The sequence below is a fragment of the Varroa destructor genome, unplaced genomic scaffold (genome assembly GCF_002443255.2).
Source record: "Varroa destructor unplaced genomic scaffold, Vdes_3.0 BEIS01000004.1, whole genome shotgun sequence".
Classification (NCBI taxonomy): Eukaryota; Metazoa; Arthropoda; class Arachnida; order Mesostigmata; family Varroidae; genus Varroa; species Varroa destructor.
Genome location: NW_019211457.1, coordinates 37,555,837 through 37,567,603, shown reverse-complemented (window position 1 = coordinate 37,567,603; position 11,767 = coordinate 37,555,837). Strand labels below are relative to the sequence as shown.

Genomic DNA, 11,767 nt, shown 5'->3' with positions numbered 1-11,767 from the left:
AGTTTAGAATTTACGTAAAGACGTTACCTAATTATTTTCACGGAGCTGAGTGACGGATATGAAATCCGCACTACTACTATGAAATATAGGGTGGGAAAAATGCTTATGTTCCACGTTGTCTCTATATGTAAACAGGCGAAATGTGTCAAGCAGACTGTCAGGTTTGGGATTTCCGATAATTTAACCCTACTTACTGGAGCTTACTTTTTGTAAAAACTTACTATCCATATAACGATTCTAGCACTTCGCAGATGTCGCAGAGAATATGGACTGTACTTTTCATTATCAAATCTAATACTGAAAGACTAATTAACAAATCTAGAGACACTGGCCTATTTATAGATAAAATGATGCCAGAAAGATTACAACATCGCTGTTGTACGGAGAAATGTACATCCCGATAGAGAACCTCAACAGAACGTCGTACTTAACAACTAAGACTATTGAGGATCATTCTACGGCTCATTTCTAAACAAGAGTTCTCTTGTTAGCGTTACGAAGTATAGTGAACTGAACATTTACAAGTCCAGGACTATCGTAAGCGTCGATTCCTCATTAGTTACATGTTGAAGCGCAATGTATGCGTTAGCAATTCATTTGTCCACATTACCTTTTCTAATAAAAGTCATTCTCAGTTAAAGTGCCATGTTAATAAAAAAACATTATTGCACTTGGGTTTCAAAGAACTCAACGAAGAGTGTCAAATAAGGACATTTTTCTTACTTACAAAGGGTCACTGTTTGGTGTGACTTCTGGGGCAAAAGTATTATGGGCCTTGTCTTTTGTTGACGTGGATATGGAATAATAGCAAGAGTAAGTGGCAAGCTCTATCGAGACGAACATTACGAACCTTTTTATGGGCCGGAATATAAAAACTCATTGGTTGTAACCCAATGTGACAAGCTACCCCATCGATCAGGAAACAGTCACCCTGTCTTGACAGGCTGATTGTACGCTCTATAAGTCTTTTTCTATCCAGCTAAATATATCCTAGCGCCGAAAGTAATCCACGATATGAGAGACCGTCTTCGATGGCTTAAATGAATACTCATCTACGATATCAGGCGACGACGGTTACGCCAAACGGGTTAACTCACGCAGGGGGTCCCTGAGAATGCATTCAGTAAACATTAGTTTCTATGTGTAATATAAATTCAACCTCCTGGGCTGGGCTAACGTGACAATAAGACATATACGCAGAAAAACCTATTTTTGATTCCCATTCCAGTGGTATTGAAGTGGAACGTGGATTATTGGCCTATACTACAAAAACATTCAAAGAGTCTATTAGAGCTTCTTGATACGCCTTAAGTAGCAGCTGATTGCATGACGAAACTGAGCTGCATATCCTACTACGATGGCACCTCGTACTACTCAGTCTGTGCTACTGTATGTAGGCGTAAAAGTCGTGTCTGTTTTAATTCTCTTGCTCGAAAAAATAACTTCGCATCACGCTATCTAAGACGGCATGTACATTTATATTGAAGTCTACTTTCTACATTAATATGTATATATATTAAGTATTTATTATAGTAACTAAATTGCTAAGAGTATTCAACAGCGGCGGCAACAGTGCAATAAGCAAACGCGCTACTATGAAGTAGAATTGTATTGAGAATAGCAATTATAATAACGACTCGAACGTGTTTTTCTATTAGATTTCATCAAACCCTATTCATTCTATAGCTTAATGCGAAAAATTTTTAATTATCCATTTATCTATCATTCTGATGAGAAAACACAGTCACGTATATAGACGACGCCCCACAGTTCAAGGGACAATTTGTCTAGCCAAAGCTTTCTCAAGTGCCTGATTTTATGGTATCGGGCTGCCGTCACGTGAATCACAACATGACCAACCCCTTTAGCTTGCGATTTTCGTTCACCATTTTAGCACCGATATAGCCGAACACGCATGTCTGGGGCAAGCTGGCGGTTCTTCGTTCACTTCGAGAGAACCGATTGGACAAGGTCCTGCTTGTTTTACGTTGATCCGTCATGAAAAGAGCAAGGAAGGCTTTGCAGGCTTTAGACCACGCTGCCTGACGGAAAATACAGTTAGCTGACTGGTTAGCTGGCTGGCCTGTAAATTAAACGGCGTTTAAGGCTTAACCGAGTGCTCGGTAATGGAGTTAACTTTCGTTTGAGCACGGATGAACTCAACGGTCTGCCTACGGCAGCATTTACGACGGACACCATAGCTTAGTAATAAACGTACTAGTACTAATCAGCCCGACTTCCAGCGTCAGCGTTACTTTTGACGGTAGCGCCACCAGAGCGACTTCTGCATACTCGTGCGGGTCGCTCAATCTATTTTAGCTCACGCTACGCGACAGAAAACTTATAAGACATGGCGAGCTCAAAAGAAGCCATATATTTGTTGTATACAAGCGAAGATCATCATTGCTAGCATCAAAAGACTTCAGTTGATAGCATAAACGCCAGGCACTACATTACGCTTTTTCGCGTTATGGCTACCTATGTGACATTAAATTTAATACAATGTTTTGCACTGTTTAAGGTTCATGGAGTTATAGTATGTTCAAACTGCTCATGTAAGTTGTGACACTATGTGGGCTACACATAGCGTTTCCTATATAGGTTTCAGGTCACTTCCATTCATCCGCTAAGAGTAGCCGCATCACTGAATGTCACTTGACAGAGGAGTGCCATCTGATGCAATGCTTATATAATTCTGGACGTAAAATAGCGAAACATCGATTGTGCCAAGCATCATGAAACGCTGGTATCAGCATGAGCAATATAACGCTAGAAACTGGAAACACGGGTAGAGAACATGCACACACTTGGATAGCGTTAGGGCAGGCACGGTCAACGCGTTGCCGTCGTTCGTCGCATATGTAAAGACGATGGTGTAGTATAAACGAACGGAGACAGACTACCTAGACGACAAGATACAATCAGTACTTTACGCGAACAAAGAGTTGGAGAAAGCGTTGGTAAATCATGACCTCTATCTCTGAGCCGCAATAAAAACGCCGACTGTTTCTGTCCATGTAGAACAGTTATTGTTGCTACCGGCGCTGCTGCAACTGTGTGGAAGTATTGTAAGTAAGGAATAACTAATAAAACAGTTTTCGACATTATCTGTACATGAGTTATCTAAAATCGGGTATCAGAGTAGTAAGGTATGCTTCAAGAAGCCGAAAAGTGCCATGAACTTAGACAGGCGTTAGTTAGAAAAGACAGTGGATAGAAGTATGCATGGCCTTATTTCTCTTCAAGTATGTTTCGGACTCATTGCCTGAAGATGGCTGAACTTTTTTTACAAACTTTGTTTTGCACCTTAGTACAGCGCACATATAGCACAACTCAATCTGTAAAACTGTAGATTCTGAAAAAAATCGCGTGCTTCCTCAAGCTCCGTAGACGAGCCTAAACGAACAGAAGTTGCCAAAGGCCGTGTAGAATTTACTTCTATTGTATCTTACATTGGTGCGTACGTATTAGTGACTAGCCATGTCTTGACATACATCCCTCATGTACTACGCCTTCATTTTACTGTCTCTGGACTAAAATTTCATCATCTACAACACTTCGAAAAGAAGAAATCTATAAAAGACGAATAATCATTTATAAAACATTTCAATACCTGTTCTTCTTTTATTATCCTTGGATGTCGTGGACCGGCGCTACTGGGAAATTTTGTTTTTTGCAATATCTCCATATTGATTCTGCTTGCTATTGATACGTACATCCTCAAGTCATTGGTAAACATGTGCTACACATGTGCTATTCCGTCTGGTGTAGCTTTTTGCAAGTCTACAACAAATACTTCAACCAGTACAGGACCAAACCCGCAATCACTATAGACACTCTCATGTACAAAACGCTGAACCGCTAATTAACTGATCGAAGTTAACGGAAAAGGTTCCATTTTAAAAGTAGATCTTTAGTCACTTCGTGACGTTATTAGCAATATTTAAATACCTTAATTTGAGCAATAATAAATCGCGATCCATTCTATGCGACGGAAGTAAGAGGTTAATGTATGCGGCATAAAACACGGTGCCCTTTATTCAAGCGTAAGCCCCTATCGTAAGCAATTTGGAAATCACGAAACTATCCCTTAAATATATATGCTGATTGCGCCCTAAATCAGATCTATCAGAAAATTCGGAGTAAGTCAATGATGAGCTCTTCGAAAAATGATCACACAATGCTTTCCTGATCTATAAGCTGAAAACGATCCCTTTTACCCTTTCTTAAATATTTTAAGTTTAAGAATAAGTGAAAGCCGTTTTGCGTCTAAATAAAAGACGCAATATTGCACTTAAATTTTGCCAACAAATTCGTTGACGACGTACTCGCTGTCACTGGTTACGATCGTCGTCCCTCTGTCGACAATTTAATTTATTCTTCTTAAGCAGGAATTTTCAGGTCTAGTTTTGAAAGGCTCACTCAGCCAAGTTCTGAAATCCTTTTCATTGTTAATTGTAGGATTACTTCTTTGGTTTACAATTGATCCATCAGCCCGAGCTCTAGAAGATACAGTGCATGTAAGTGAGGCTTCTACTCAAGCTTTTGCAGGACGGCTTTCACAATCCTTGCCACCTGCGATCCACCATTGTCGTGCTGAAGGATAATTTTGGCCCATCTGTCGGACCTTTCCTGTTGAATAGCCTCGTTTTATTGAGGCAACCAGACGGTATTCGGGTCTTCATTGACCGTCCTGCTTTTCTTAAGAATTTCTCAGTATACATATAAATCATACAAAAAGCATGGTCCTCTTGAAATAGAGCTGTAGCTTGACTCTGCGATTGGGTTCATTTACTAAAGTTACCCACTCTTTTCTTTATTTTATAGCGAAGTGAGACACCACTTCTAGTCGCTGGTGACCATTCTGCGTAGAAATCCGTTATTGTGGCTTCGTGTTGCTCTATGCCGGGTCTGATATTGAGAGCCAATAAGAAGTTGTTTTGCTATGATGTTCGCTTACTTCATTGGGCTTCTATTCTCGTACGATAATAATAATAATTGCCCGCGTCAGATTAGTCGGCGGCCGTGACAGGCGGCCTTGAGTAAGTACTTGCCCCAAGTCAGTTAGGCTCACAAATTCACAAATTAGTGTGATTTCTACAGTCGACGCAACAACATCACACAGAAGTTCCTTTCATCCCTCTTGGCAATTTGCAACATGTTGGCGCCTCAAATAATGGAGAAAATATTTATCTGTATACCGTTTGTGAAGTACTAGTTTTTATGTAAGTTATGACGCAGCTATAGACGAATGTTTTTTTCTTTTCCCACGTGTACACACGTATTGCATGATTGGTGTTCGATCATTTTAAAGGTGTTTTAAAAAAATTTTCCATTGCATTTTGTACTGCGACGATACATTGTAGGTCAAAATGAGAGCCACGAACTGCAATTTGCAAATTCGATATCATTGGAAGATGGCAAACTATGGTTTTTGACATGAGTGTTGTTAAAAACGATGCTAGAATTGCGGGACAATCTTTGTCAAGACATACGTACAGCTCCTAGTCAGTAGGTTGTGCATATTTATGGGACTTCATCGTCTCCATGTTAACACACCTCAGCCCCCTATTTCTTCATACGAAGGGCGCTACATGATAGTGGTACCTGATAGCAGCTTAATTTCGACTTCGTCCTTTACATCTTTTCCTGAGGTTCTCAAGAAGCGCTGAACGGTCCGCTTAGCTTTAATAAAAACACGTAAGAAGCAAAGCTTCGTTTTGCGATGTCTGTTTGCAAATTTAATTTCAATCACGTCCCGTTGATTATGTGCCGCAGCTTTCGTACTGGACGCTTCTTTTGTCACTGCGTACATAAGAACATCTGTTAGGCGCGTTTTATGTCGCAAGTGTCTGGTCACAGCGACTACATTTATTTACCTCTTTTGCGCTTTTTCGTAAATCTGCTGAGATCAGGATTTTCCTAGGGATGTATATTCGCAAAACGCAACCTAGAATGCTTAAAAAATAGATCACATCGTCGGCAAGAGCAGCGGTAGATATCGCTGGAGATTTTCAGCAGCCATTGATAAAACGTAAGCAGCTGGCTAAAGGGCACGACGTTAGGGACAAGGAAGTTGAGGAGTGCCGCTCAGTGGTTCAACGCTGTCCCCGTTTAGCAAACGTTCGTAAATTTTCTGATAGAACAAGATCTTGTTGTTGCTATTATTATTATTATTATTGTTGTTGTCAAGCGATTGGATAACAAAGAAACGTCAACAACTGGACAGGTCATATCTCATTCAGCATAGATGGTCGAAGTGAGCTTCACCGATAACGTTGAGAAAATATACTTGTGAATTGAAACGGTAGTTGGACTAATTGGTGCTTCTGAATAGTAGCGAGGGCGCTCTTAGCAAGAAGGTAGACTAGGTGTGTGTCTTAATAGATAGCCAGTAACATAATAGCTTATACAGGGATGGCTTATTCTGGAGAGTTCAATATTATTCATATCTAGCAGTGCGTACACTCGTATTCGTTTACTTGACTGCTAAAATAACTAGTGCCACCTTCCGTACACCGTATTACCTTCTATCTCTTCAATTACGTCAGTCACTTAATTGAAGTTCATAGAATGCAAGGTTGTTCACTGAATAAAACAATTCTTATTGACCTAAAAATATGCCTCCATAATATATCGTGGTTGGTTTTACTGAATCTTGCCTTCACTGTCATTTACTTGTTCATGATCGTACCAATATCGGATGATATTCTAAGATATTTGCCGCCGTGCTCAACAAACAGATCGATTTATACGGTAGAGGTCAGTGTGCAGGTTTTCTGGTCCTGTACTAGAGTTAGTCTTGCTTCTCTCATTCTACCGAGAGGCGCCTACACCTTTACCTTAAAGATTAAAATAAAAAGAAAATTAAAAAAACTCTTTTTCGATCCTTTCCGATAGAATCTTATTCAGTTTTTAGACTTTCCACTCACCCTCCTAACTAATCTTGCCATCTGTCGCCGCTGAGATATTTAGGTTGCAAACTCGGGCAGTTTTCCTAGATGTTCTAAAAAGAGCCTTTAGAGCAGTTACGACGGAAAAATATTCGTAACTTAGTCTCTATTTGGTCAGTAATAAACATGCCTGAGCGTATTTTCGACTTCAACTTATTCACTTCTTCGAGATTCTTGGTCTTTACTAAGTTGATTTTCAGTAATCTTAAGTATGAGCTATTCATTTTGTAAAAATATTCACATTCAACGATGCGATATATTCAAGCTGGTTCGTTAGAATATTAAACAGCTACGCTACCGCTAAACAAATTAAGAATTAAACTAACTTCATATGACAAACGAAAATGACACATGTTTACTCTTAATTTTGTTTCCGTAATAATACTGATAACAATGGACAATAATTGGTTTAAAAATGCTAATACGTTTATGAATTTGTAGACGTTGAGGAGTCTTTAAAAACACTAGTTGGAGCTATTACGGCTATGGATTTAATTTATTTTTCTTGATATAAGTGACAGAACGAATCAGGCGTCTGTAGTGACTATCCAACTAGATTAGAAAAATTTGTTACGTATTAGAATCAGTTATTGATCACCACCAATCAAAAGTACCTTGTATATATTCTTTCTTGTCTATAGAATCTTTACTGCTCCTCTACTTGTTCCTCATATTCTACGTAACTCAGAGCTGTCAGAGCCGCAACAAAGTACGTCAATGTGCGAGTTCCTAACTCCTTCACTTCGACCACTCTCATACGAGAAGAGGTCTACTCAAAGACACGTTTGGCGGCCGGTCGACAAAAAGCTCTGCTTCAGTCAAAGTATAGCCGGTTTGACTGGATATATACTATTTTCGAGTCAATTCCCTTATGCCAATATACCGCGTTTAAATTTGTACAAAGCTCTTCGCCGCTTACGGACTATCTATAGACTGGGACTGTATAGATCTTCCAAAAAAAAAAAGATCGGTTTGATTGAGTAATACCTATAAGAGGAGTGCCGCTATTCAGCTGAGTACCTGCTTGAACAGTTGACTAGAAAAATAGAGAAACGTAGTCCATTTTCATTTTCCAGCATTTTCCTGAGGTGGAACAAGCTTATCTATTATTTTTTCCAGTCTTTGTTGGAAGCTGTTAAATGAGAACAAAGCTATAACTCTCCTGCGCCCTTCTTCACCCAGCTCGGCGACGAGGTTCCGATCTCGGCAAAGTTTTAGCATTGCGTCTCCAAACGCCTGAGGTGTTGACTCGCACAAAAATCCTGTGCTGTCATCCTTGATCTAAAAAAGCGGAAATATTAGTGCCGTATAGAGGACAGGAAGTTAAGACGCTTAATAGCGACGACCATTTGTAGTAAACATATTATAGTACGTTTAAATATATTCCGTAATAAATTCAATCAACTTACGGTTTCTAGAGGCCCGCCAGTATTTGTTGCAATCACAGGTCGACGCATGTACATGGCTTCCAGGGGCACAATACCAAAGTGCTCGTTTTGAGGTGTATAAAGGACACCACAGCAATGATACAACAACAGCTGTTTCTGGGCATCGGAAGGAGACCGCAAGAACGTGATTCTATCTGCTACGTGGAGCTCCTCTGCGAGCTGTTGTAGCTCTTCAAAATGTTCGACGTTTTCCGGGAGCGCTTCGTCGTAGCCGCCCGCTATAACCAGATGCACATCCGACTCGCCGCAAGAGATGACGTACGCTAACAGCAAAGTGACAATTAGATGAGACTTTAACGGATCAAAGCTAGAAGGCAATACATTTTATTTCGAGTTAATATTTCAATATAAAAGGTGGATGCTACAACGTAAACACAAAACCAATCTGAATCGTAGAACCAACTAACCTTTGCTACTACGTATCAACATCAGTACGACAAAATTTCAAGGTTTCACTAGAAGATCACAACGTGTTAAAATAAACTTGGAGTTTAACGTCCGACACCGCTACTAGGCATTATGTTAGATGGTGCAAGAAAGCAATGACTAGCCCGTAATTCAACGAAAATAAAGCAAAAATCATATTAGTCCTGCTTAGTGTCAATCGTGTAACGTATTTCAAGGCCACAGGTATGCGGATAAAATATACACACCAAGTGCTTTAATGGCAAGACTGATCTCCTTCTTGCGTTCAAACCTGTTGAGCGATAAAAATGTAGTATCTGAATTTTTCGTGAGCGCTATGTCGTTGAGGTCGCCTTGCATAGGAGCATCGTACAAAGCCAGACCCACGGTGGGATAGAGAACTTCAAGCTGGGTCTTTGCCAATCGACGGAAGGTTTTCCGAAAAACCTTTTCTGTGTATCGGGAATTAACCACAATAAGATCAGCCAGCGAAGTACTGTATTCTTCAAACCAATTAATAGGCCATCTGAATTACAATTAACATAATAAATCTGTGTGAGTGATAGTGAAGCTATTGTGGATTTTATACAAACCATTTCGAAACAGAAATGCGCCAGGCATGCTATAGGCATTGCTCGTTCATCATACAGTCGCATAACAAATCAGATAACATTATTTAAATGCTTATTGACCTGTACACATCCCGTAGGGTATTTTTTTTCTGAACTAAAACGCAGTCCGGATGGTGGCAGTAAAAGAGTATGGGTACTCGCATAAGCTTCAACCACGGAATACAATGTGACACCTGCAGGCAACAAACAGAAAGCGGATATATACATGCATTTACACATGTGTACAAAAGTCTTTATTAAAAAACACCGATTCTTAGAATAACATGCTTACTATGTATGTCATTATAGTCTACAACGTATATAGTTAGTAAATTGATTCACTATGTTTTCTCAAAAATAATAGCCCCACCTTTTCAACAGACCCATGTGATTCGCGCAGATCAAATTTATGGCAATATGAATTAATATGTTCTTAGATTTCAAAGACGCGTATTTATCTAAAATGAATTCGAAGTGAAATATTTTCGTTCCATACAGATGACAAATTTCAGTCTTACCTGATCAACAAAGATGAGATCTGGTTTGAGAGCAGACTGGCATCGGGCAAGACGTATGTACAGAGCCAGGTAAATCATGCGAATAATTGAACAGATGACGTAAAATTTACCCAAAATCGAACGCGGAAGCCAATCGCCGCATACCTAAATGATCATGGTAGCTATTAGTTTTACTTCCGCGATCATTAGCAACGTACAATGATCGAATATTCATGCGAGAAGCTTGTATGTGCCCACTTAGCCTGCTGTTTAGGACTGGCGACAGGTAGGCCGCCACAAATATCTCTTTTATGTTTTTACAGGTTGTCGTTTGCGGATCGGAGAGGAAATTTCTAATCTAAAACGGTTTACTAATCCCTACAACTTGTTATAAGCATCTTCGGTAGCTCATTTTTGTTGTTGTAGCAGTTTGTTGTTTAGGAAGTGATGGTATATGGCAATATGTAAACTTAGTAATTACCTTCTGATTACAATATTACTTTATTATCGTCAATTGAGCTACCAAATACTTTTTGACGAGCGTTTTTCTTCCTCATTTTTAAATCAGGGGATGTCTTACTTAATTAAACGCTTTATGCATCATCAGTTCACTACCCTGTCTCATACCCGCATATATTTCCTATACGATCACCCGATACGAATATCAAATATGTCTTTATTACTATTTCGTACAAAGTTGAATTTTAAATGTGCTAGGCTTGGAACACATTGTTCTTTTAGTTGCTTTTAAACAATCAGAGCTATTTCGGTCAGGTTTGCAACTATTTGAAACGGGTGCATAAATGACAACTACGTACCTAATTTTTATTCGTGGAAATAAGGCATAAAAGCAATGCAGTGAAAAATAAATAACCTATCTTCGAATAGAACCCTGTATTTTTTGAACAATTTGTACAGGCAGAAGGGTCAGAGTTGGATACAAACCGTCACGTGCAATTCTCCACGCGTTTCAGGGAAACAGTGCGCCTGGTCATGATGTGATGTGATGAATTCAATCTGGTGTCCTGCTTTTTTTAGGGCAAGACCAGCATCTACCACGAGCCTCTCGGCACCACCAATACCAAGATCAAGATGCACGAATGTCACACGCATCTTTACTGATCACAAACTATAGACAAATTTACGCTTGCATATACACGAACTGAGTGGCATGCCTAGCAAAAGGGCTACACGTTGACACTAGTGTGAAATCGAAAAAAAAAAAACTTTCATATACGACACAGATTAGCGCCCGTAATTAAATATCAAAGGAACTTCTTTCCGCAAATTGGGCTCCTGCAGGTGCATAAAGCTTAACGAAAACATTGGACTGTGGCACAATTTGATTGAGTGATTTTCCTTCTGCTCCTTTTTGTACGACTAAATCATGATTAATACTGTTTTCTGTGTTATATATTTATCGATCATATTGACTTCTTACATCTAATGTTTTATTTCAAACAGTTCTATCTTATTGGCATTTGTGATTGTATATCACCTAGGAAAGCCGTCTTTCACTGAATCAGGAGTACTTCCCTTCCATTATTAGACATGAGCATCACTCACTTGTAGCATACATGGAGAACCCCTGCCCGGCTGTTACACGTCTCACAGTGCAGTTTGTTGACAGCGGAACGCCGAGTTATCATGCGGCGTAGTGATCGGCATAGAAGCTTGGTTCGCTCATTTTAAACATGCAAAATATACCAATAAACTCTGAAGCTCTGGCGGGATAACAACGCTATTAAGTTAGCGGAGTTTCTTACAGCTATTTTCCGCTTCAAAATTTGATTATCGTCACTGAGTACGCCAGCGGTCGTGGACTTCGTCTAACACACTTCCGAAGCGCAAGT

The 11,767-nt window shown here is 39.6% G+C and overlaps 1 protein-coding gene across 9 annotated transcripts; it reads right to left on the bottom strand.

Annotated features, from left to right (window-relative positions):
* Positions 1-4,013: 4,013 nt before the first annotated feature.
* Alg2 (alpha-1,3/1,6-mannosyltransferase Alg2) lies at positions 4,014-11,718 on the bottom strand. 9 transcript variants are annotated; one of them, XM_086987501.1, is made up of 8 exons: positions 11,481-11,718; positions 10,860-10,977; positions 9,936-10,079; positions 9,499-9,611; positions 9,055-9,332; positions 8,363-8,664; positions 7,974-8,234; positions 4,014-6,842 (listed from the first exon to the last, which is right to left on the bottom strand). In XM_086987501.1, exons 1-7 carry the CDS (start codon positions 11,561-11,563, stop codon positions 8,019-8,021), a joined length of 1,254 nt encoding a protein of 417 aa, XP_086843627.1. In that variant the 5' UTR covers positions 11,564-11,718; the 3' UTR covers positions 4,014-6,842; positions 7,974-8,018. The 9 variants fall into 9 exon arrangements, with proteins under 9 accessions (XP_086843627.1, XP_086843626.1, XP_086843629.1 ...); XM_086987500.1 differs by lacking the exon at positions 4,014-6,842 and having other exon boundaries at positions 7,422-8,234; XM_086987503.1 differs by lacking the exon at positions 4,014-6,842 and having other exon boundaries at positions 7,422-8,234; positions 10,860-11,140; positions 11,481-11,609.
* Positions 11,719-11,767: the final 49 nt, after the last annotated feature.